General features: G+C 32.2%; 3 protein-coding genes across 4 annotated transcripts; 2 read left to right on the forward strand and 1 right to left on the reverse strand.

Annotated features, from left to right (window-relative positions):
• The first annotated feature begins 4,672 nt into the window (after positions 1 to 4,672).
• Positions 4,673 to 11,501, forward strand: LOC107628610 (protein NRT1/ PTR FAMILY 7.3). Its single transcript, XM_016331241.3, has 5 exons — positions 4,673 to 4,850; positions 5,079 to 5,199; positions 9,203 to 9,420; positions 9,508 to 10,070; positions 10,229 to 11,501. Exons 1-5 carry the CDS (start codon positions 4,824 to 4,826, stop codon positions 11,097 to 11,099), a joined length of 1,800 nt encoding a protein of 599 aa, XP_016186727.1. The 5' UTR covers positions 4,673 to 4,823; the 3' UTR covers positions 11,100 to 11,501.
• A 4,491-nt stretch (positions 11,502 to 15,992) lies between these two features.
• Positions 15,993 to 18,627, forward strand: LOC107628621 (nifU-like protein 4, mitochondrial). Its single transcript, XM_016331253.1, has 6 exons — positions 15,993 to 16,288; positions 16,368 to 16,529; positions 16,609 to 16,784; positions 17,393 to 17,496; positions 17,625 to 17,736; positions 18,158 to 18,627. Exons 1-6 carry the CDS (start codon positions 16,087 to 16,089, stop codon positions 18,224 to 18,226), a joined length of 825 nt encoding a protein of 274 aa, XP_016186739.1. The 5' UTR covers positions 15,993 to 16,086; the 3' UTR covers positions 18,227 to 18,627.
• A 505-nt stretch (positions 18,628 to 19,132) lies between these two features.
• On the reverse strand, positions 19,133 to 25,589 carry LOC107628630 (type I inositol polyphosphate 5-phosphatase 2). Of its 2 annotated transcripts, none has more exons than XM_016331264.3 (11): positions 25,413 to 25,589; positions 25,173 to 25,290; positions 24,998 to 25,099; positions 24,442 to 24,529; positions 24,245 to 24,349; positions 22,816 to 23,614; positions 21,665 to 21,849; positions 21,001 to 21,109; positions 20,658 to 20,806; positions 19,969 to 20,223; positions 19,133 to 19,606 (listed from the first exon to the last, which is right to left on the reverse strand). In XM_016331264.3, exons 1-10 carry the CDS (start codon positions 25,440 to 25,442, stop codon positions 20,007 to 20,009), a joined length of 1,902 nt encoding a protein of 633 aa, XP_016186750.1. In that variant the 5' UTR covers positions 25,443 to 25,589; the 3' UTR covers positions 19,133 to 19,606; positions 19,969 to 20,006. The 2 variants fall into 2 exon arrangements, with proteins under 2 accessions (XP_016186750.1, XP_016186753.1); XM_016331267.3 differs by having other exon boundaries at positions 19,133 to 19,621.
• Between the last annotated feature and the right edge of the window lie 235 nt (positions 25,590 to 25,824).

Genomic DNA, 25,824 nt, shown 5'->3' on the forward strand with positions numbered 1-25,824 from the left:
CCTACCTCCACTCCAGCCTAAGGCAATCTGTGTTTGAGAGGTGTGTGAGGATCTCCTAATACTTCTCTTCAGACTGTTGCCACTGCTAAGCTTGTTGGTGAAGGCTCCGGGTGAGCTCCAACATCTGCTCCCTCAAATTGACGTCGTCCTTGGGATCGACGGACTGGCTGGTGGCAGAGGTGGATGAATATTTCAGTGTGGAGGTGCAGAAGTTGTCGGCGAAGAACGATCCCAGCCAATAGATGCAGTTTTGGTATGGCTCAGATATGGTCTCACGCCAAACTGTGTCGGGATCACTTCACCTGTAGCGGAGTTGTTGTCGTCGTCTCTAGTCTGCTGAGTTTGCTAACTTGCAACCTTCGCCAATCTCTACGTGTAAGATTCCTGTATAACACATGTTATGATTAGGACTGCAGTTAATTGAAAATTTTATACTCACGATGTTTACTCACATAATGATGAATGGCTGATCTTGTACACCCATTGTTTGTGAAGTCCCAGAGGTAGTTAGAGTAAAGGGCGAGGACCGAAAAGTCCCATGAATACCAGTAGACACCCTCCCTCTACCATGAAAACGAGGCCGACTCGTCACATCTCTTCCTGTCATCATGTCTGCAAAGAGCATACCAATTAAATTCAAAATTGCATCTATTAAATTTCACTAAAACATTTCTAAACATAATTCTTTGCTTAGAATTAATCAAATTAAAATTTTATAAAATATTATAAAATTCAAATTTGCAACAACAATTTCCATTATTCTTATTTTTTAATTTTATTCAAAATCTTATAAAATTTTGACCGAACCTACCCTGCCTAAAATTCAGATTTCTCCACCCTTCAAGAATTCTATCAAAATCAAATATCTCTCAACCCTACTCAACTTTTCAAATATCAAACTAATTTACTCAACATAAATTTTCTTGGTTTGTTATCTTTAATTGTCTTTAAGTTATTAATTTTTTCAATCATTAAGACAAGAAACAAGGGTTCAAATCCTAATCCACCCACTAAGAGGCTTTAAATATTGTCACTAATAAATTTTATTATTAGAGATATTAATCCCTTTTTAATCTTTAATCAACTTCGACTCAATCATTTAAACAAACTTCAATATTCAAAATTAGATTAATGAAATCTTTAATGAAGATAATCAAGCCATAAAACGTTAAGCAACTTAAAAATCTAAATCATAATACTAATTAACAACTAAAACCTAAATTAATCCTAAACTTAACTTAAAAAAATAAAAATTATTAGAAAATAATGATATTACCAGAAAAGGGAGACGGGTGGCTGGAAGTGGTTGCTGGTGGTCGGCGTAATGTCAATAACTGTTGCTAGAGACAGAGAGAGCAATGAGACAGCAGCAACAACAACGGCGACGGTAGAATGTTGGTGGTGGCCGGCGCTACGGGAGCGGTTGGCAAAGTTGGCGACAATGAGAGAGAGAGAGAGAGAGAGAGAGAGAGAGAGAGAGAGAGAAGCGAATCGATAGACGACGAGAGAGCTGTCAGAGGAGCTACTGGAGAGAATGTTGAGGGAAAGATGAGATTTGAGGGTTATAAAGAGAGTGGGAGGCGAGAGGATGAGTAGAGCGAGCGAGAGAGAGAGATTTGAAATGAGGGTGAAGAGGATTCGCGGTTCGAATTTAGGGCACGATTACTGTCGGATTTATCGGCGGAAAAAAGCTTCGCGGGTGCTCCAAACGCAACGTTTCACTAATCAAGGTTACTGTTGGATTTATCCGCCTATAAATCCGACGGTAATACTCGCGTCAATCAATCTTTTTTCTTTTTCAAATATTATCGGCGAATTTACCGTCAGAAATTAGAATCCGACAATAATTTTTTTATCTGATGAATTTATTGCTAAATTCGCTGATAATCTGTTGATAAATCTGACGCTAACACCTAACGGTGCTAAGCATTTTTCTTATAGTGAACGACGATACAGAGAAGAAAGTAAAATTAGAATTTTTTTTCATAAGAGAATAAAAAAGAGCAATAGTGAATTAATAAAAATATCTATAAAAAAAGGGTAAAATTTTTATTAAAAAATTTGTGTTTATTTTTTTAAATTTTGTGTCCATTAGTGTTCTTTGTTTAAAAGTGGATAAAAAAAAAGAGGAATGCTACACATACAAGTCATTTGGTTTACAAGTTATCATACAAGTTGGGAGAAACTTAACAAAAAACACACTGACCCATATACGATTTTCATGGCGTGCTCCTCCTTCTCCTCCTCCTCTTCCTTCTTCTTCTCCTTCTTCTTCTCCTACTCTTCTTCTTCTTCTTCCATGAAAACGAGTTTCTTGTCAAATTTGATCTCCTTTGTGTGTTCTCTCTTTGCCTTTTCATTCGTTGTTTTATCTGTGTTTATCACTGGTATTCTTGCTTCGTTTTTTTTTTTTCGATTTTCATGGTTTCTGAAATCAAGCTTTGAAATCGTTTTGAAGATAATGGAACTTCAGAAATACACCCAAACGATTACAGAAATACACCCAAATAATTACATAAATACACCCAAAGAATTACAGAAATACACCCAAACGGTTACAGGAATTCACCCAAACGATTATAAAATACACCCAAAGGATTACAGAAATACACCCAAAGGATTTAAGAAATACACCCAAAATTTGTTGAAGTACACCTTATGCAGAACTCTTTCTCTTTCTCCTCCTCATCTTCTGCTGCTTCTTTTTCTTCAAAAACAATTTCAGAGTTTGATGTCAAAAAACAATGAAAATTGAGAATAACGAAGAAAGAAAACAGAGAAAAAAGCACGTAAATAAAGAAGAAGAAAGAGAAGGCAAGAAAAGAAAGAAAAGAAGAAAAAGAAGAAGAAGAGAAAGAAGAACGTGCAGAAACGAAAAAGAAGAAGAAGAAGAAGAAGAAGAAGAGGAGGCAGGAAAAAAGAAGAAAAATGAGAAGAAAAAGAGGAGGCATAGAGAAAGAAAAAAAAAGAAGAAATAAATTACTTGTATGATGTAAATAATAAAGTTAAGTATTTAATAAATACACACTTATTTTTTTCATATACAAATAACATTATCCCCTTAATTTTATGTTAAAACAAGTCCGTCGATCTAAGTTTAAGGAGATCAAAAATAATAAATCCTCTAAAGCGTATAAACTACTATAATTAATTAAATATATTATCCAAAGAAAAGTCATATGAACCAAAAATATATAATTCAACCTTTTAAGAAAATGATAATACATTTAATTTGATGAACACCTTATGCCTAGCAAAGAAAATAATATAACAACAATACTAATTATTAATAATTTGGAAAGTGGAAAGAAAATGAAAATGAGAGGAAAGTTTTGTGTGGGCATTAGAAAAGACATCGACTTGCCGTATATTTCAGTCCAAAGGAAAATTCTTTGTATCTCTTCATAGCTGTCATTCCATTCCGATCCATGTACTGTACTTTAATTGCATTGGACAAAATAATAATACTTCTTAATAATGCTTTTTAATATATAATGTCTCTTCTAGTGACAAAATAATTAATATATTAATTTTTATGTGAAGCTTTTAACAGACTAATTAATTAAATAAAATATATAATTATGGTACTCTTATTAAATTGGTGTAAAAAGAAATAAATAAAAAAGTGTACTTTTTAACTTAAAAATGGTTTCATGCACTACAGATAAATTAACTCCTTACAGACGTTTATGAAAGTATATTTTTGCATTGTGTATATATATAAATTAAAAAAGAATCGCATTGATAATCATAATCCAAGCTGGATCCTTACCCACTATATTTATTAGAGTGATGACTGTAATATAGGAAAATCGTAATCACTTCAAAACACAACAAAAAATCAGAATACGTGGATGTCTTCACTGCATATATTACCATCAAGCATGATTTCTTTTTTCTTTTTTTTCTTTTTCTTTTAAACATAAGTTAACAAAAATTAGGCAAGTATACTCTCAAGTTTATACTACCAAAGACTTGGGTTCGAACCAAAAGGAGGAGGGCATCAGCATACCCTTATCTAAACTTTTTCTTTATTATCAAATTCTTATTTTCAAATTTGATTTTGTTTAGAAAATTAAATTTTATTTAATCAATAATCAACAATAAAATAGTAAATAAAGAAGATTTTAAAAAAATTGATTCTTAAATTTTCTTCTTCTAAATTGTGTCAAGAAATTAGAGAAATTAAGCCGACTAAAACAATAATCGTCACAGATTTTTTTTCTCAAAAATATTATATTTATACTAAAAATTAATCACTAAATAAGTTATTATGTATTTATATATAAAAAATATTAAATATACATTAAAATTAGTTATTAGTATATTTGTATATAATTTAAATATTTTTAATATATATTTTATATTTCAACGTGTATTCTAGTGATTAATTTTAACATGTACAGAAAATAATACGATTAATATATAAATATATATATATATTATTTAATCTGTTTTAATATATATTTTATATTTCAATATTTAGTTTATACATGTGATTGATTTAATAACTGAATTTTTTTTTTTTTTGTATATGTAGCATGATTATTGGTTTTGTTTTTATGAAAAAAAAAGTTTTATGGAATATTTGGAGTAGGTTATATGACACGTGAGAATGATGTCCCTACAATAGTAGCAGTGTTAAATTTGCACCGTGGATGGCACCCCCTTTTCCCTCTATTTATTCACCACTTCTCACCCTCTCTGCTTTCATTCATTGCATTCTTCTCATTTCTCTCTTTCCCCTGCATCCCCACCTTCATCATTCACTTTCACTTTCTTTGATAATCTAACTACGCTATCAATCATTCATCCATATAACAATGGATTGCTTAGAACTCTACAAACAGGTCAGTGTCTATCTTATTACTTATCATTCTGTTCAATTCATTCCTTCATGCCCTTGTTTCTCAAGGAGTTTTGATGTTAAATGTCCCTAAACAAGTGTTACTATGATCATACTTTACTTAATAAGCCTGCATGCATATTCCCTTCATTCTATTATATTATTACTAATCAACATTTGATACATAATTATTGTATGATTAACTTAATTAATAAGTATTTAATTTTTTCAGAGGAATTTGAAAGAGGAAGGAGAAGAAGAAGAGGTGACACTTGATGGGAGTGTCGATTGGAATGGACGCCCTGCTATCAGATCCAAATCTGGAACATGGGTTGCTGGAACTATCATACTCTGTAAATTCCTCTGCTCCCCAACACAATTCCATTCAATAATCTTATATAAATTAAACAACTCCTTTTCATCATTATACACCTTTTTTTTCTTTCTTTTTTGTTTTTTTAATTGTGTTTTCTAATTTTTTTTTTATATAACATTATTAGAGTTGATTTCAATTCATTTTTTCACCTTATCATACCGTTTAGTTAGTTAATGCACTACTTATATTAATATGAAAAATTAATTTACCATTTTTAAAAAAAATTTAAATCCAATTTTCTTAAAATAATATTAAAAGATAAGCATTTTTTTTTAATTTCTTTCCCCTTAGTGCGCCATCAGCTTACTATATTACCGCCATTACATTATAATGCATGTTATATACTTTAAAAAAAATTTAAATCCAATTATAGTGCATGTTTTAGTTTAGCGTAATTATTTCATGAAAATACTTTTAAGTAAAGATAATAATGCTATAAATTGTCAATAAGTTATAATTCAAATGACATAATCTTCTCATATTCACTTAATAAAAGATTGCGAGTTCGAGTCTTTCAATTTTTGGTAAAAGAATATATATATATATAAATTATCAGATAAATTATAATTCAAATGACATAATCTTTTCATACTCATCTAAGAGGTTACGGATTCAAGTCTTCTTATTTTTTGTAAAAAATAAAAATATAAATTATCAGATAATTTAACATATTTAATTAAATATATTTGATTGAATTATCTATTAATTCATAATATGTATCATACTTTAATAAAAGTATCTTTGTAGAAGTAGTCACCCTTAGTTTTTAGGTTGTGTGTGAGATACGTGTGGGTATAGTTAATAAATGACGATAGGAGGTGGTGAGTGTGTAGTAGCAGTTGGAGGCGTAGAAGTTTGATGAAGCACCTTGCTGTGTATCACAAAATAATGTTATTGATGCTTATTTTAATGCGTTTTTCCGATAAAGACCATATATTCAAGATAGCTTATCAGCACCAATATAAGGAACTTACTCCAAAAGCTGCCTTACTGATCCACTACAAAACAACCAAACCCCTCTTTTGGTGTACGTAGCACTAATCAGTTACACACAGGAAAGTTAATAAACGACAACGTGCTCTATTTCCCTTCACAAAAACACCATAACCAAAAGTTCTTTAAAATGGAAAAATAGAAAGCACCATCAAAGTTCATATCTTATTATATATTAGTTATATATCATCAGTTAAACGGGTGGGTTGGGTTTATGTTTTAGTTTCTAATGATATGATTTTGTTGAGATAATATTTTGTGTATTCTGAGAATATACTATATGACAACTTTTTTGAAAATGCTATTTTGTATATCTTTTCCTTCCTCCCATAAATATTTTTAAAATGTAATTAGTAGTAACCGTATTATTTTTACTAAACAACAAGTTTTATATGTTAAACTATATATATCCCGTGTATATTTTGTTCGCCTCACTTTTGATTCAAGTGTTATTATTGATAATTTTTATTTGAGAAAGTCTTAGAACTAACATCCCACAATTAATATTGAAATCAACATTCAACGTAAAAAAATATTCAAAAATTTTAAAAAATAAAAATATTCGAAATTTAATTAAAAAATTATACAGAATTATTCAAATTGAACAAAAAGTTATTTTTGTTAAATTTTGTAATGACTTTGTTTAATAATATATTATAATGTGTAATGAGCTTGTTTAGCATTAATTTTTCTTATTTATTTATTTACTTTTTGCCCAAAGCAAAGCCTTAGTTGTTGATCCATCCGATCGAGAAAGAGAGAGTAAAAAACAAAAAGAAAGGATAGACTATAGAGATGCTTCTAAATAATGACTATGGAAAAAAATAGCGACAACCACAAAGGTTTCCAAAGGAAGAGTGTTTGTGTGTGTGAAATGGGAGAGAGGAAGTTATAGCATGCAATTGAGAGGAAGCGTTCCTGACACGTAATTATTGGGAGAATCTTGCATGACGTGTGCTGTCGCCACGTGGCATGAGATCCACTTAAGTGCATGCATGACCAATGTTGATCATGCTATCATATATATGGAGTACAGTAGTGTGTTCAGTTTAAGAGTAAATTTCAATCTTTAATGCAAAGAAAATGAGATGACATAATGATATATATTGTAGTAGGAGGGTTGTAATTGTTGCTTCTTAATTGATTGTTGATTATTTCTTTGTGGCTCTCTTTGAAAATAGGATGTATTAAAGGTAAAGGAAAATCGGTAGGTCACTATCGTTTTAATAATATACTTTGTATGACTAATATATTATTATGTGAAGATTTAGATGCAAATAATTTTAATAATTTGATATTTATTAAAACAATCAATTTAAGATACTTAAAAACATTTTTGGAGAATAAAATTAAATTATGAAAAATAGTAAATAATTTTCTCATTTAATAATTTTTTTGAAAAAATGTATATCTTATTATATTTTTAAAAAATAAGAATAAAAATCTCCCAATTGGTTTACTTATGAGAAAAAGTGCAGGAACGTGTAGGATGCGTGCATGTGTACGTCTGAAATCTGTATTTGGATACATGCCCTTCAAAAAAATATCCTGAAAAGAGTCCAACAAAAGATTGTTTGTTTGGAAAAGCTATAAATTGGTCCTATAATAACTCTTACCATATATACCAATTTAGTTTTTTAAAGATTTTCAGATTATTTTGGTTGGAGAAGTTTTTTTTTTTTTAAATAAATTTGTTTAGTTGAAACTTGAAAGATTTGTAACACATTTCCAAAAAAAAAAAAGATTTGTAATTTATATCAATTAGTTCTGAAAATATTAAAATTTATTAAATTAATCAAACTTTTGACTCTTTTAAACCAACTTGAAATATATTTTAATTTTAGATAATCAAATTGATATCACAATTTAAAAAAAAAAAAAACAAATTGAAATCTCACAAGATTAATATCATGATATATATATATATATATATATATATATATATATATATATATATATATATAAATTTAGTTGTTAATTTTTAGTATGCAACATAATATTTTTGAAGTAAATAAATGTTATTTGTGTGGTGAGGAACGAAAGGCTTCTTAGGCTCTATAGATACGTCGTTGTAGAAAGTGGGTAATTCATTAAATGAAATCCAAATGATTATGCGGATTGAGGTTTATGTTTCTGTAAGTAAAATTAAATAAATATATAGCAAGTAGAGAAGATAGGCTTGTAATACCGATTTGGAAACCACTGTCACTTAGCAAATTAAAAAAAGCAATTGAAGAAGATTTGTTTTTCCTAAAATTCGAAACATTATTTCTCCTGGGAAAGCCCTATTAGTGGCAAACCACTGGTAACACTTTAGATTTATTTGATGGATTTGCAATCCGCTGCGGAGAGACTTTGAAAAAAAATCAAGTGAAAAAACATAAGATGAAAAAATATTACATCCAATTCAAAATCTTAAAATGTCAAATTAATGAATCTCTTATTTTATAAACTCTTTATTCTTCTTTATTTTCTTTTAATGTGAGACTAACTTCATGCACTCTTCATACTTAAAATATTAACATCTTTCATCAATTTTCTTCCCTAAAAATAAAATAAAATAAAGAAATATATAGCACATAAAAAGTGACAATACCAAAAAACCCTTCAATTAAGAGATGTTGTTATTAGTAGTAGTAATTCTGATTGATTTGGCCATGCATATTTGTAGAATGTGCTAAACCAACTTTGTTTACTTTCTTAATTAATATGTAACTAGTAAAATACATTACTTAATTCAAAGACGCTGAAAAATCCGGGTGTATTATCAAATTTCTCTAATTATGTAATTAGGCATGAACAAATTTTGGTTACTATTAGACAGAAGAGTGTGTATTATTGGAGCATGATGCACGTAACAAGCTAAGCTAACGATGCATGTTATTAATTAGTGTATTAATGTGTCACGTTCTAACTATAATACTTATAAGTTATAACATGGTACTAACTGTTTTCTTCTTCTTTGTCCCTGATACATGATGAAACAGTGAATCAAGGTTTGGCAACTTTAGCATTCTTTGGGATTGGAGTGAACTTGGTTCTGTTCCTAACAAGGGTGATGGGGCAGAATAATGCTGATGCTGCTAATAGTGTGAGCAAGTGGACTGGCACTGTTTATATCTTCTCTCTTGTTGGGGCTTTTCTTAGTGATTCTTATTGGGGAAGATACAAAACTTGTGCCATCTTTCAGGTCATCTTTGTCATGGTAAGTAATTATATTCTCTCGACCTTTTTTAAGATCGGAGTAAATGTCATTTTTAATCTTTGGCTATTTGATGGTTTCATATGACAGGGTCTAATATCCTTATCACTATCATCGTACCTATTCTTGATTAGACCTAAAGATTGTGGGAATGAGACAGTTGTATGTGGGAAACATTCAAGCATGGAGATGGGGATGTTCTACCTCTCAATCTATCTCATTGCTCTAGGAAATGGAGGATACCAACCAAACATTGCAACATTTGGGGCTGATCAATTTGATGAAGAGCACTCAAAGGAAGGTTACTCAAAAGTGGCATTCTTTAGCTACTTCTACTTGGCTTTGAACCTTGGTTCCCTCTTCTCAAACACAATTCTGGGGTACTTTGAAGATGAAGGATTGTGGACACTTGGATTTTGGACATCTGCAGGGTCTGCCTTTGCTGCCCTGCTCTTGTTTCTCGTCGGCACGCCGAGATATCGACACTTTAAGCCTTGCGGCAACCCTCTTTCCAGGTTTTGCCAAGTCCTTGTGGCGGCGTCAAGGAAGTGTGGAGTTCAAATGACACCAAATGGAGATGACTTGTATGTCTTGGATGAAAAGGAATCTCCCAACAATGGCAATAGAAGGATTCTTCACACCCATGGATTCAAGTAAGAAGCTATTTAAATTACTATTTTTATTTGCTGACAAATTTAACTATCAATAAACAAAACTAGCTTTGTATATGTAAAAGATAGTTTTGCTGTGACAAGAGTATCCAAACACTAATTTTACATTGAATTGTAAACCAATTTGTCATATTTTGTAGGTTTCTGGATAGGGCGGCATTTATTTCTTCAAGAGATCTAGAGGACAAAAAAGGAGGCATCAACAACCCTTGGCACCTTTGTCCTATAACTCAAGTTGAAGAAGTGAAGTGCATACTAAGGCTTCTTCCAATATGGCTCTGTACCATTATATACTCAGTGGTTTTCACACAAATGGCATCTCTCTTTGTGGAGCAAGGGGCTGCCATGAAAACAACAATCTCCGATTTCAAAATACCCCCAGCAAGCATGTCCAGTTTTGACATCCTTAGTGTAGCTGTCTTCATTTTCTTCTACCGTCGAGTGCTCGATCCGCTTGTCGGGAAACTGAAAAAGACAAGCTCCAAGGGACTTACAGAGCTTCAAAGAATGGGAGTTGGTCTTGTTATAGCCATAATGGCGATGGTTTCGGCCGGAATAGTCGAATGCTATAGGCTTAAGTATGCAAACCAAGGATGTCTCCATTGTAGTGGCTCAAGCTCTCTAAGCATCTTCTGGCAAATTCCTCAGTATGCCCTTATAGGAGCTTCTGAGGTTTTCATGTATGTAGGGCAACTAGAGTTCTTCAATGCTCAAACCCCAGATGGATTAAAGAGCTTTGGAAGCGCACTTTGCATGACATCAATCTCATTAGGGAACTATGTGAGTTGCTTACTAGTTAGCATGGTTATGAAGGTCTCAACTGAGGATCACATGCCAGGGTGGATCCCTGGAAACCTTAATAGAGGTCACTTAGATAGGTTTTACTTTCTCCTCGCCGCATTAACATCCGTAGACTTGATCGCTTATATTGCCTGTGCCAAGTGGTTCAAAAGTATACAATTGGAAGGGAAGGATGAAGATGATGATCACCATACAAGTTGCAAAGTCTGAATCCCATGGGCAATCTATGTTTGGATTCTGTCTATAAAACAGAACTACAGAAACTCTTATGACAGTATCCAAACGCAATTTAATAGATAAGAAATATATATAAATAAGAGAAAGAAAGTAACCAGTCAAAGTAACTTAGACATGGGAGAAAATTTTGGCTGGTTATATAGTAAGTGGAGTGGAGCCCTTTTACCCGAGCCTCTTACAAATGTACTTCTTGGTTTTGCTACCCCAACTAAAGGTTTTTGGTTTATGTTCTTGCAGAACCTTAGTTGTGCAAAACTTAACTTTGAAGAGACAATGATAGTTTTAGGGCCACTTTAAGCTTCCTTGCTTTCTTATTTGTTAAGTGTGATTGCTAACAAAAAGTGAATGAATGTCAATTTTATTTTATTTTTTAAATTTACATGTTGGAGATGGTTGTAAATTCCTCATGTTCATATATGTTATGTAATTAGTCCTACATTCACAAAGCTAACACAAACAATTATGCACATGGTGTATGAAAGTCCATTTCATGAACAACGCCTACAATCATGGGAATCTAGGAAGAGGAAACAGATACTTTTTACAAAGGTTTTACTGTAACTTCTAATTAATTTATTAACTTTTAACAAGCGTGTTTTTGATAAATGCATAATTTGTCGTAAAATATACTTCAGTTAATGGATAACATTTTCCAATAATACAATGAATTATTTTAAAGTATGCAATTCATGAATAAATAATAAAAATATATGGTTTAAAATTAAATTTCGATTATATCTTATTCTTATTTATTTTGAATAATTTTAAGTATTTTTTTTTTTTGCATTTTTTTCTTTTTCTATTTCTTTAATTTTTGTCTTTTGCTTTTTTGAATACTGACAACTTTATTGATAGTCAAGTTTTGATACCTTATTTTACTGTCAGTCAGTATATTAGTAAGTGTTAAGTCTAAGGTGGTCTTTGAAGTTGCACTCGATCTTCAAACTAGTCCCTGGAATTAATAATTGCACATATTCATTCCTGAAGTTGCACTGAGGGACCTAGAGTCGTCCTTCAAACATTTTCCATCAATAGACGCCATCGGAAAGCTGATGTGGATTCGTCTTTGATACGTTGGCCAAGTACTGACTAGCTGACGTGGATTAATAAATTTTTTTGTGGGAATTTGGTCCCTGAATCCAATTTAAAAACCATACTCCCCAGATTTCTCTTCTCTTCTCTTCTCTTCCCTTCTCATACCTTATCTTCTATACACAAATTTCAAAACCCTACTTCTGTACTTGCTATCAATTTTCATTAAATGATTTTATTGCAAACATGACATCTTAATATTTAGTTCCACATGCTTCAGAGTTTAGATAAAATAATAGACTCTATAACTCAATGTTTCAAACCATTCACAATCATATAGTATTACAAAAATGATTGAAAATTCTTCCTCTCCCATTACCCTAAATCATGAACAAGTAATTTGGACTAAACCACTAAGTTTGCAAAAATCAAGCAATTACTAATAAAATCAATGCTGACCATGCTGCAACATTTTTTCAGACTCAAGAATGCAGGCTCTCTATGATATCGAATTATGAGTGGACCAATAATAAGTTTGTGCATTCTGCAAGATCTAACCACTCAAGATTTAGAAAGCATTTCAATGTTTGGCATCTCCTTAAGATATTTTGAGTCGCTCAACTCCATCTTTTTCAACAAGCGGAGAAACTGTAATAAGAGATTATTATCATGATTATGTTAGCAACTTAGAATGTTGTATACAAAATTTAGCTATTTGATTTAAAGAAAAAAAGTGTCTTAACTCTTTCAATTATTTCTAAAAAGATATGCAAATGAAAAGTATCTTGGGACCTTCCCATAGACGTCGTATTGCTATTAGGCATGCATATTCAACTCAGAGAGCATATTCTTTGTAAATTGCATCCACTCCAAATCCGGATAGAATATGCATATTTCTAGTGGTTATGATTACTCTATTTTTTGTACAAAATGACTTTATAATCAATTTCTCTAGTTCCTCTAATTGATTGACATTGTCAAAAATCATAAGAACCTTCAAATTATACAGCCTACTTGTTACAATTCCGAATATCTCAAAAGAATTGTACATTTCTAGTTTTCTTCTGTTAGAATTTGACAAATAATTTGCTTTTGAATTGCCATAGTACCACCATCTTGATATAATTTGCTTATGTTTTCAATAAAACAATAACATTCAAACTGATAAGAAATTTTGTCATATAAGACAGTAGCAGAAAATGTTTTGAACTGACATAGCACCACCAAAAGTTTTTTGCTGTCATATAAGAATTTGTTTTTGAACAATGTTTTTAGTTGCATATAACAGTAACAGTAACATACTAAAAATTTTGATAATAAGCCAATTAGAATCTGTGATAAATCGATAGCTGAATGAGGAATAAATAATTTCAAATTATTAGGGAAAATCAAATATTAACTAGCCACTAAATAGAATATGCAAATTAAGATAATAATAATTTCAACAGTAGATAAATACAATGCACAAGAATAAGGGTAGATAATAATAATTTCAACCGTAGATAAACATGGACGGATGCATTCACAAGGAAGTGGGGCAACTGCCCCAAGTAAAATTTGAAAAAATAGTGAGTAATTCTTAGTGAAATACCATAATTGTCCCCACTATATAATTAATTTTGCCCCCACCCCATCCCAAATCCCTAACTCTTCTTCTCTCTTTTTCCAGTTTCTTCATCTGCTCCAACCTCCGCCTCTAGGTTCCAGTACTGTCGTCTGTTGCCATCCCGCCACTCCGCGTCTCCACCACCGCCAGTGTGGCAGTGTCACTAACTCATTGCCGCTGACGTCGCTGCCCTGTTCAGCATTTCTCCCACGTGGATCCGACTCGGTTTCTCCTTCGTGATTCTCCTGCGTGGCTCCATCAGTTTCTCTTTGCATCGCCGCCACGCCGCGTCTGGTGGTTCCGCCTTCTTCTGCATAATTGGTTCTTCTTCTGCGTCAATGGTTCTGCCGCTGCGTTCCTCTTCTGCGCTCCTTCCTTCGGCAGTTTGGCATCTGGTTCTGCCTTCTTCAGTGTTCAATCTTCAGCAATTCAAGTTCATTGTTCTGCGCTACTGGGTTCTGCACTTCTGTCTCCTGGAGTTCAGTAGTTCAGTCTTGGACTCTTGCCTCTTGGTACATTCATGATTCACCGAAACCGATTTCTGCTTGCTTAGTTGCTTCGTTGCTTAGTTAGTTAGTTACTTCATTAAGTTCATTGCTTATTTGCTTCATTGTTTGATAATTGATATAGTTGGTTTGGTAATTGTGATTGAATTTGTTCTGATGATGTAATTGCTAATTTAGTTTCGTTAATTTGTCTGTTAATTATTTTTGTGTATTAAGTTATTTTAAATTAAGAATTTGAGATATTATTAGTTGTTGCTGTTGCCTATTGAAAATTATGCCAGTTGGAAATTAATTTAAATGGCACATGTCCATCAATTTTGTATATATAATTTTATACTGAACTTTTCGATTTGTATAGAATTGTGAATTAATTTTATTAATTAATTAACTTAGGTTTATAATTCTATTAGTAATGGAGAAATATTTCAAAAGAATTTTGTCATTGGAGATTGGATCTTAAAACAATTCTTCGACCTCTTCTAATAAAAGGAAGTTTTCAGAATTTGAAGTGGAGAGTCTCATAACAGATCCAGGACAACGATTATATTAACAATGAAAAGATTATTCAATCTTTTTAAAATATGAAATCCAAAAGAATATAATTCTAAATTATTTATTATTTTAAATTATTATTTTATTATTTTAATTTGTTAGTTAAATAATTTGAGGAGTATTTATATTTTATAATACTATAGTATAATTATAAAAATTATTATTATACTATATATATTTTACCCCAACTAATAAAATTTTTTGGATCCGTCACTATAAATAAATGTATTTCAACATTAGATAGAATATGCAAATTATGATAACTTGGTAGTTCAATTCTTAAATGGAGGAGAACTTGGCATAACAACAATAACAAGGTGGAAGAGTGCAAAATCAACACAGTTCAGATAAATAAACACATATGTCCTAACAAAAATAACAAACAACATCAGATTTAATGGCTAAATAAGATGAACTCATGGAACTGAAGAAATAATAGAAAACATCAAAATTGATATTTTTTTCTTTTCCAAACCCTTACCCTAATAGAGACAATTCAATCGATTGAATACGAAAATACTCTTAATCACATAGAAAATTCAATTGATTGTGTTACAAAACCAATCGATTAAATTTTAAGAAGAAAACTCATTCTACAACACAATTCAATCGATTGTGTTACTATGCCAATCAATTGAATAAGAAAATACCCTTATTGCTTTACGAAATTCAATTGATTGGTAACACTACCAATCGATCAAATAAGAAAAGACTTATATTCTAAAGTGCAATTCAATCTATTGTGTAACATTCCAATCAATTGAATTTTTGAGAAAAACCCATATTGTAGTGTGATATTAAATCGATTGTGTTGTACGTTCAATCGATTGAATTACCAAAAAAACATGATTTTTCTGACGTTTACAGATGTAATGGATCAAGAACAAAAAAACTCATTGATTCGCATTATCAAAATATTTATGAAGGTCACAATTAATGAAAAATCTATTTTATTATTGTTTTTATTTCTAATGATTAATAAACATAATAAATAAATAATAAAATAATAATTTATAAAATAAAAAATAAATTTAATAATTAAATAATATATAAAAAATTAAATAGTAGTTAAAATTAAGTAAAAATTATTTAATAATTATTAAAAATTTAAAAAGACATGTTTTATACTTTTATTATTAAACCATTTAATGGTCTATACTCTATACATTTTAAGTGTTGCGTTTTTGTGACACCGCGTAACAAAAAAGAACAAGTGAATAACCTGAGCTCCCATCTCCTCCATGGTCAGAAGAGACGGGAACTAATGACGAGAAGCTTTTTCCGATTAGTAGCACGAGTACGACTTCCCCACCGAACGCCCAAACCCATGACTAAGAACGACGACGTTTTCATTATTCATCCCGTGCGGACGATGGCGTCGTTTCACAGCCACTACCACAATGCCTTCTATCCCTCCGCCTCTCCACTACCATCACTCAAATCTTCCACCCTCTTCGGATTCGAAGGTCTTCTTCTTCTTCCGCATTGCGCTTTTTTCAGTTGTTATTCTCTGTTTGTTTGAGTTCAAACTGTGCATTGTAACAGGGCAAAGGAGGAACATGTTCATCCAAACGCAGCCTACCCCGAATCCTTTGTCTCTCATGTTCTATCCCGAGAAGCCTGTCATGGAAGTTGGAAGCGCCGACTTCCCAAACACGCGTTCGGCTATGAATTCGCCTCTCGCTAAGTCACTCTTTAGAATTGATGGTATTTTTGTTTGTCCGCTAGTTCAATTTCATTTTGTAGCTTGCATTTTGGTGAATCCGTGTTTGTGGTTGTGTTGCAGGGATTACTAGGGTTTTCTTCGGGTCTGATTTTGTTACTTTGACGAAGTCGGAGGAATCTTCTTGGGAGTTCCTGAAGCCTGAGATATTTGCGGCCATTATGGACTTCTATTCCTCTGGGCAGCCGTTGTTTTTGGACTCTAAAGCTGCTGCAGCCATGGATACAGCTATTCAAGATGTAAATATTATGCATCCATGTTCTTTTTCTAGTTGATTCAAATGCTTATGTTGTTTTGTATTAATGATTACGCCACTCATTATGTATGTTTTGTCATTTTAGCTAATGTGAACCATGCTTCTTTGTGATTAGTTTATGAGGTCTTTGGCTTTTGCTAACCAACGTGCATATAGCTCATGTATTTGTCACTGAATCCGTTGTTTCATTCGGTTTAATAAGTACTCATGCTAGATTTATATCAGCAATATAATGACTTTTGCTTTGAGTTGCTGTCATGTGTGAGTTGCTACTAAGTTTGGTTAATCACTTTAGTCATCAAACATTTTGCTAAGGTAGACATTGTTTTCCATTCTTGTAATTTCTATTGTGTTGTGCCAACTGGAAGAAAACATGATATAGGAGTGTCTTTGTTCTTGTACCTTTCTTTTTATGTTCTTCTTGGGTTTTGATGTCAAGTCACCATTTCCCCACTAATGTGGCGTATTCTCACTTGTATTTAAGTGTCTTGAAGCATGAAAAATGTCTTAACCCTGAAGTACATTTGAGTATCTACTCAACCATATTTGAGAGGCCTAAACTAAAAGATAGCATGCATGCCTTTTGTATAGGATGATTCGGCAACCGTTGCAATGATCAAGGAATTGTTGGAGACTCGTATTCGGCCGGCTGTGCAAGATGATGGTGGGGACATTGAATATCGAGGTTTTGATCCGTAAGTTCTTATAGTTTCTTATTTTGGTCTTGAAGCATGTCGATGAAACCTTTTGGAAGAGCATGCAACTACGGGCACTTTAGAATTATATTTGTACCGAGTTAATTTGTGTTTCGGTTTTTCTCTAGTGATACTGGAATGGTAAAACTTAGGATGCAAGGAGCATGTAGTGGGTGCCCAAGTTCATCAGTGACTCTGAAATCCGGCATTGAAAATATGTTGATGCATTATGTACCTGAGGTAAACAAGTTCTAGGATATCTTCTTGTGCTGAAATTAATATGGTTCTTGTTTCCTTGTGGATTATGCTTATGCTTTGAGCCTTTGAAACAAATTTTGTTTTGGCTCATCTAGTTTAATAAAAAAAAATGCAGCAGCTTCGTTTTGTTGTAAGCTTAGAAACTAGAATTTGTAATGCGACAGTTACAAAACTTGATTTCCTTGTCATTATTTTTCACGTTCAGACTGCGAAATTTGGATTTAACTATCATAGGGATCATAGCTCTTTTTTTCCAGAAATGTTTGATCAATATTTCTTTTTTATTTTTAAGCTTGTTATCTAGTGTATTGAAATTAGCATCGATTATTGGATATTTTATCAAAGTAACATTAATGGAATGGATTCCATGAAAAAGTTTTTCCAAATGTTGCTTGCTTTACAGGTCAAAGGTGTTCAACAAGAACTAGATGCTGAGGATGAGGAAGCCGCAGTAAGTGGACAAATGGAGTAGTAGAAGTGTAGAACTTGTTCGACATTTAGTTTTTTTAGATAGATTGCGAGCTCAGCAAAGTCTTCGGTGTGCACACGGAAATAATTCCCCAAATTGATCTGCTTCCCATAATTATTGGGCTTCCTTTTAAATTAAGTCCATTGATAAATTACAACCATTGTTTACCTATATGTTCACACACATTATATATTGATATCATAATTTTGGTTGCTCTCGATTCACACAATCAAGGTTGTAAATAGTGTTCAAGTGCTTAGGTATTGTAGTATTATTACTTTATTAGTCGATGTCCTACTTTATGCCTGACTAGTGCCTAAGACGGTTGAATAAATTGCATAACAGATTAACAGGTACCACTCATGTAATGTAATAACATCCGGTTTCTATCTTTTGGTTGCTAATCTTGCTTGAATTCCATATTTAATCTACCTATTTATACTTCTGTTTCATCTGTATGATTGTAAATGTCATGTATCGCAACTTAGTTTTGCTTTAAGGTGACCAATTTGAATAATGTTTAATTTCTTGATAATCAATTTTTAAGTTTAGTTTAACATAAATTTATATTTAAAACATAATTCAGGTTTGTTGATATATGAAATTTTATTATAAATACTTAAATAGGATTTAATTTGAATATATTATAGGTGCTAACCAATTTTTATAAAAACATAATTTCATTATTAATTAAAAAGTTGGAAATGTTGCTTTCTATTGTTTTTGCTATTTCATTTTTCGATTGTATTTTATAAATTTTATTATAGTAAATTTATTATTATATATCACTATCTTCAGCACCATTAAATAGCATTGCTTGAGATTGAAATGGTACTCTTAGCCTATGCTGTTTGTTTTTCACTCTTCATGGTTCTTGCCTATGAGGAATGTTATGTTGATACTCTAATCTTTACATAATGAGATAGGAACCTTAATCAAAAGTGAAAATTTGTTCTTGTTGGACATACAAACTAATGAGATCAAAATTGGATAACACTCTAATTGTATACCAGATATGAAAAAACACATTTAAAAAGGAAAAAGAGGAAGTCCAACATGAATCTATTGTATGCCTATATACATTTGTCTGTTGTTTGTATCTTCTTTCTATCTGAAAACTGATGATTTCGATTCATATTTCCCAAAATGACTGACCCTTTAAAAAGGAGGCTTCCAGCGGCACATAATTTGGGAATTATGAGCCTTGATTGTTACATCTTGAAGCTAAATTTACAAACAGGTTACAACTTATCAGCTATTTCTCCTTGTCAATAAGACTTCAAAGATAACAAACATTTTAGCACGCTACACCAACGTAAACCAGTTGAAGTTGTTAAAGCACATGGAAGCTAGCGAAGTCATTCAAACAGATAGCATGTTCACCTACAATGTTGTCAACTGACCAAGAAGTTAGTTTCCTCAATTCTCTCTTTCATTGTGACTATTCCTTCTGGTATGTCACATATTGATTCAAGGTGTCAAAATATATCATTCATTTAAGGATCTTCAGGAACAAAATACGGCAGTGACAAACGAGAGAATAGAGGGAGTTATATTGGAATCTTCTCATTTCAAAGGTTTAAATACTTGGATTTTATTACTAAAGATAACTTCAAGAGAATGATCTTTTGACTTTTACCAAAAACATTTTCATCCAAAGAGAATTTTAGTGAACCAGTCAATAAATGAAGTGCACCTTTGTGAATGGATAGAATGCTATTCTTTTTTGTGGATTTCTTACTTACCAATATATATATTGTATTTCTGCATCTTTAATGTGTATCTAGTAAAATTGCAAGCCATCATCATTTGGAAGAAAAACCTCTGGGTGGACTACAGCACATGTGAAATTTAGAGCTCGTTGTAGCTTGCGTTCGTCGAAGACTTCAACATCGACAGAGAAGATTGAACTAACAGGTCTATGATCTGAAAGCTTATTTTCCGCACGCCTATATTCAAGTTGCCTTATTCCTTTTCCTTGCCACAATATACGATCACACCTGCATAATTTTACCCCACAGTCACTAAATGCATCTTACTTTGTCCTAATGGGAAATAGGAAAAGTACTTTCATCTCAATGTTTAGCAAGGGGGATGTATCATAGGATACAAATATGGAGACATGCCAATAAAAGTTGTGTATTCTATGTACTTCTCTGAAGTAGGGACATGAAAATAAGACAAAAATTTATGTCTTGTCTTTGTCACTTTATCTTTGTATTTGTGTCCTATTCTCAGAATCCAAATCTAAGCACATTTAATACTTGTTTAAGAAACATTTACAACCATTTAATGCTCCACAAGTATTTTTGGTGAAATAACTATTATAAATTTATCTTTATTATTATTTTTTTTACTAGATATTATCAATTTATAATGTTAATGCATGCACCAATTAGAGATTCACAGGTTTGAGATCCTGGTCTTGACTTACCATGCTGGAGATCTCTTCTTTTCCCCTTCTTTTGGGTTCTCTCCAACATATTTATCAGAATTGAATTCATACTTGTAAGTTGGTGGGAAATTTATCAGTCCTTCTTTCCATCCTTCAAATACATGTCCACTATGTAACTCATTGCTTAGCTGCAAATGAGGTGTGGGAATTAGTAATAAATTCGTTTTATCTGTTAAAACTTCCAATCCTTTTAGTAACTCCAAGTATGTAGCTCTTAATGGATGAAGCTACCATCCATCTAAGAATTAATTCTTTGATAAAAGTTAAGAAAACACACATTAGAGACAAAGAATCTAGTCTATTCTGGAAATCAAATTCTCACCTGATCATAATTCATCAATTCATCCCATTTCTTCAGATCTACTAGCTTTCGAACCTCGGCATCTAACATGTTGATACGATAATTTAGGTCCCCAAACCAGAACATCTGACTGTTAGCAAGGAGCAACTCATTAGGAAGTCCACTCCACGATACTCGTGCTTTCACTTATGTGAATTTATTCAATTGAAAAAGCTTTACTAGAAGCAACAGATAATCTATTATGTTTAACAGTATATATACTACATAAGTCCTTTCTATAAGTTATTTTCTTTCTTCTATCCAGAAAAGGAATTTTAAGGGGAGCCTTGGAGTAACAATTGAGTTATTTCGAGGTCACAAGTTCAAACCAGCAACTAATGCTTCCAATATGTTAGGCTCATTTGTGGCTTAACTTGCACTGGTTAATTTTTCAGATAGGATTCAAATTAGACTTTACTTGCATGGATTATAGGACATATAGCCAAGTTTTATAAAACATGATGACTCCATTTATATAATATATAGGCAGAGTTACATAACTAAATCTTATGTTATGGTGATTCTTTTATCATACAATCCAATTCATAAAATCCTTTACTCAAACATACATTTTGTGATAGTCTCTTGCTTTTTGGAAGCTCAAAGTGACTGTATCAAATTACTTTCAGCATGAAATAAGACTTACTCATGAGATGGGATTGTCTGGGGTTGATCTGAATCAAGGACAGACGAGAAGCATGTGCGTCGCAGAATTTCATTAACATCTGCATTTCGTCTTTGCTCAGCCCCATCTTTCTGACCTGAAGTCAGATGGGAACAAACAAAACATAGGCGCGAATGAAAGAGAGACATACTAACTGAAACAGATCCCTGCATCGGGAACAATGTTATCAGCACCAATCAGGTCAGAATAAGCAAGTTCAGAGTTGTAAATGTACATATACAATTATATGGTGAGTTTTTCATGGTTTCATATATGCAATGCATATGGACAACCACTGATCACGTTGTAGAACTTCATGACCTGGATGTGTTGTTCCTCTCACATTGTGTACTAATAAATGAGCAACAAGCACCTTACACCATGATGAGTTGCAATGTGACGAGTCTACATACTCTTGCACTGACAGTGACATGAAACTCCATAGTAGACTCTTGTGAACACATCTAAACACACCTCGCCAATAATTTATAGTGAAATGTTTTATGATTCCTAGTTAACACTTGTGTGAAATTCTTAATGTCATGATGTCACTTAGGCTGTGCTTGTTTATAAGGACAGGACACTGAGACATAAAATTGTGTTTGACAGGTGAGACATGGACAGAGACGTGTCCTACGATATTGAATTAGTGTATTTTGTGTCTTTTCTAACAGGAAGGACACAGAGACACTAAACAAATATACAACTTATTTTTTTATTTTTTTTATTATCATTATCAAATTTTTATAATTATATATTTTATTATTTTATTTTTATTCTAAATTTTGTGTGGAAAAAAAGGATAAATTAGACTTTTTATTATTTATTTTATCTTACATTTAATTCACCACCAAATAACTCAATGTAACTGTTTCACGACAAAAATATAGACACCAGGGAGTAGCAAACTTGTTTGAAAAAGAAAGACAAGCACATAAAGAACCAAAATGTTTCTGTCTTAGGAAAGTTTTACTTTGAATTTTCTCTATTTTCCCAACGTCTCAGTATTTTGTGTCTTGAAACAGATAACAAAAAGAGCCTTAATGTCTCATCAATAAAATATTCCTACCACCTATGTTTATAAATGATGTGACTCACTCACATTCAATGTGGAAGTAGAACTAAGCCATTACCTTGTTTCCCATGTAGCCCATAAGACCAACTCCAACCGGAGAAACTTTCAAGTTATTAATGTGTCTTCTTAACTTCCTTTGCACCCAGACAGATACATAGATCCCCACCATTTGCTTGCTAACAATTCGAACATAAGCAGGATGCGATTTCATGGTGCCTAGCCCATTATCATCCTTGTCATTTGGCAATTCAGAAAAAGTATCATCTTCCTCATCAGATAACATGTCAGACACATGTGAAATAGGATCAGTTACTACTTCTTCAGGCACCACCTTCTGCTCTTTCCAGAACAAATTCAAGTTTCCAGAACTATGGTGTGACCGTGTCATCCCACCACCATACACCAAAGCATTACCCCTCCAGTTCAATTCGGAGCTGCTTAGTACTCTTCGCAACTTGGGGCCAGAATCAACAATGGGAGTTGCATCTAGTGGACGTTCTGGCCAATCTAACGTAGTCTTAATATCAACACCATATACTCTTCTCAACTGTAAGTTCTTCCCTATACCGAGTATGTTGTTCACTTCCTCATGTTCTAGATAATCATTATCGAAAGCTCTGCCGTACGCTTCGTCCATCATATCTAATGGATTAGTGTCTATACTGTCTGCTAGAACATCAGGAGCAGAAGAGGTTCTTAGTACAGGAGAATGAGGGCCACTGAGGCTTTTGTCTTCACTTTCACATTCAGAAGTTTTGTTCAGAGTTCTTCTAATGATTGCTTCCCATTTCCGGATCGGTGTATTGTCCTCTGCTCCCAGTACATTTCCGGCATTTAACGGAACTACCTCTTGGAAACTGTTACAATACAGAACACCAATTCGAAGACCAATTTTAAAATGGAAACTCATAGTGTAAGTGTATGAAGTAGGCTTAGTTTAGCATAAGGATACAGATAGATATTTGGTAAATGCATACTAAGCATATATTTTTTCTTCACTAAATCCATTCTTATGAACCATAGGAATGAAAAACTCAGCATCCATTGAAGAACAAATTTACAGGATTCCAGGGTGAAGTTTTGCATGATTAAATCCGTTGTGTGCTAATCAGTGAAAAGATTTAGCAGATAAAGATACTTTGCAAATAAGATATACTGATTGAATAAATAGGTGATAAATATCATTGAAATCAATTAATACAGTTCAACAGAAACAAAACTCTATGAACTATAACATGAAAAAAGTAATTGAAACTATGTAATAAACTTGTAACACAGAGCTATGTGAACAATCAGATTAGATCACGGTATATAAGATTCTCCCAAAAGTTTCTTGAGTGATCCTAACATATGTCATCAGTAAAAGAAAAATATATATAAAAAGGTACAAATGTCATTAATGTAAAAAGACAAACAGTTTGGGGAGAAAAACACAGAAAGGAGAAAGTAAATAACAAAATTATCAGGCAAATTGATAGAACACACACCCAATGATGTAGATATCTGCTGGTTCTTCAGTACAAAGCCAGTCTTCAATCTCAAGATCCTTAGATGGAAGTCTTCCAGCAACATTCCAAGTTCCAACTGTTATCCTGCAAAACAATAATAATTTTTATTATTATTTTATTAAACATTTCTTTCATTTACATAATATGCTACATAACCAGATAATTAATGACCAAACCTCACTTCCTTTGTGTTTATGTATTGTGCACGCAACGTTTCAGATTTTCCTCTTCGATGTTTCGGCTTGTATCCCTTACAAGATGCATCTGAATTACAAATAGCACTGAACTCTTCAGTATCAAAGGAAGTAAGTAATTCATTTGAGTTCAGAAAATTATTCAACTACTTGGCTTGGAAACTTTCTTTGACTTTCTCCACTTCTTGCTTTATTTGACATTTTTAAGTGTTTCAATTTCCTTTATTTTGGAAAAGAATATTTCAGCTCCATACTTAGGCAAGTTTGATTCCAAATAAGAACATATGTTTTCTTTTTCAATGTCTACCAAAAAGTGAGAACAAATTAAAGCTATGCAAGCCAATAGAAGATGATGACATATTTATTAGATTCTAAATTTCATAATTAAGCAGCTGCAACTAATAACAGAAAAGAGAACACAAGAACACAACTTTAAAAATCGTTAGAAAAACAGTTTTTTTATTTTATTTTATTTTTTAAACATTCTTTTCTTAAATCTCTTAAAGAACTGGATTACTGCATGGGAATTAAGTAATACCTGGTACCGTTTGACTTGGGAATCTGGATTGTGTTCTTCTAAGTGGATTATCTTCTTCATGATGATGATGCAGACGATGTCTTGAATTTTTAAGAGAGCAAGCTGGATTCATAAAAGTCAAAAATTACAAACAAAGGCGAAAAAAAAAAGAATATATTAAAACCAAAAATCATACCATCATCTTCACTCTCAGTTTCAGTTTCAGTTTCAGTGTCTACTTCATCTTCACTAAAATCATATACCTGTGGCTTTATATTTAGCCATTTCTTCATCACAATTGAAGGCCAAAAGGCCTGCAATGAAATGAAATTAGGAATATTCTTCACCAAACATAGAGTTGAAGATATTTATAGTAAGCTTCAGAGGCAAGTTATTGTATAAAAGGCTTAGTTATTAGTTGTTGCACATTACTTACCTCTGAGCGTTTTCCTCTCTTTGATTTCATTGCCTCAGGTCAATTCAATAGAACTAATGTACTACTGTGCAAAACTTTCAAAGTTCAAGTTCTTAAATATATGGAACCATTCATCACTCACTCATCACATTAGTTACTTAATTTGTTATACATTATTGTTATTGATGTTAATTATTTAATTTATTTGGTTGCTGAACATTTAAATAGGGATGTCTAATGTCTTCTCCGATTGTAACAATTAACAAAACAAACTTGGAGTTTTTCTTCTTTTTTTATTTTTTAAAAAGTGTCCAATAGAAGGAAGATCCCTATTTAGGACCAAACAGAAAAGGACGGAATAAAAGTGTGACTATATCAGCAAAACATCCACAACCGCAACTTGCATAACATTAACAATTCAAATAAAAAAAGG

The sequence above is a fragment of the Arachis ipaensis genome, chromosome B1, assembly GCF_059453495.1.
Source record: "Arachis ipaensis isolate K30076 ecotype BB chromosome B1, ASM5945349v1, whole genome shotgun sequence".
NCBI classification, from domain to species: domain Eukaryota; kingdom Viridiplantae; phylum Streptophyta; class Magnoliopsida; order Fabales; family Fabaceae; genus Arachis; species Arachis ipaensis.

Excerpts from the sequence above, each read along its gene's own strand:
- LOC107628610 (XM_016331241.3), top strand. The coding sequence starts at position 4,824 with ATGGATTGCTTAGAACTCTACAAACAG. Across the intron at positions 5,200-9,202 it reads TGCTGGAACTATCATACTCT|TGAATCAAGGTTTGGCAACT; the intron begins GTAAATTCCTCT and ends ATGATGAAACAG. Across the intron at positions 10,071-10,228 it reads CTTCACACCCATGGATTCAA|GTTTCTGGATAGGGCGGCAT; the intron begins GTAAGAAGCTAT and ends CATATTTTGTAG.
- LOC107628621 (XM_016331253.1), top strand. The coding sequence starts at position 16,087 with ATGACGAGAAGCTTTTTCCGATTAGTAGCACGAGTACGACTTCCCCAC. Across the intron at positions 16,785-17,392 it reads TGGATACAGCTATTCAAGAT|GATGATTCGGCAACCGTTGC; the intron begins GTAAATATTATG and ends CCTTTTGTATAG. Across the intron at positions 17,497-17,624 it reads GAATATCGAGGTTTTGATCC|TGATACTGGAATGGTAAAAC; the intron begins GTAAGTTCTTAT and ends GTTTTTCTCTAG.
- LOC107628630 (XM_016331264.3), bottom strand. The coding sequence starts at position 25,442 with ATGAAATCAAAGAGAGGAAAACGCTCAGAG. Across the intron at positions 25,291-25,412 it reads AGAGAGGAAAACGCTCAGAG|GCCTTTTGGCCTTCAATTGT; the intron begins GTAAGTAATGTG and ends ATTTCATTGCAG. Across the intron at positions 24,530-24,997 it reads CCCAAGTCAAACGGTACCAG|ATGCATCTTGTAAGGGATAC; the intron begins GTATTACTTAAT and ends TTTGTAATTCAG.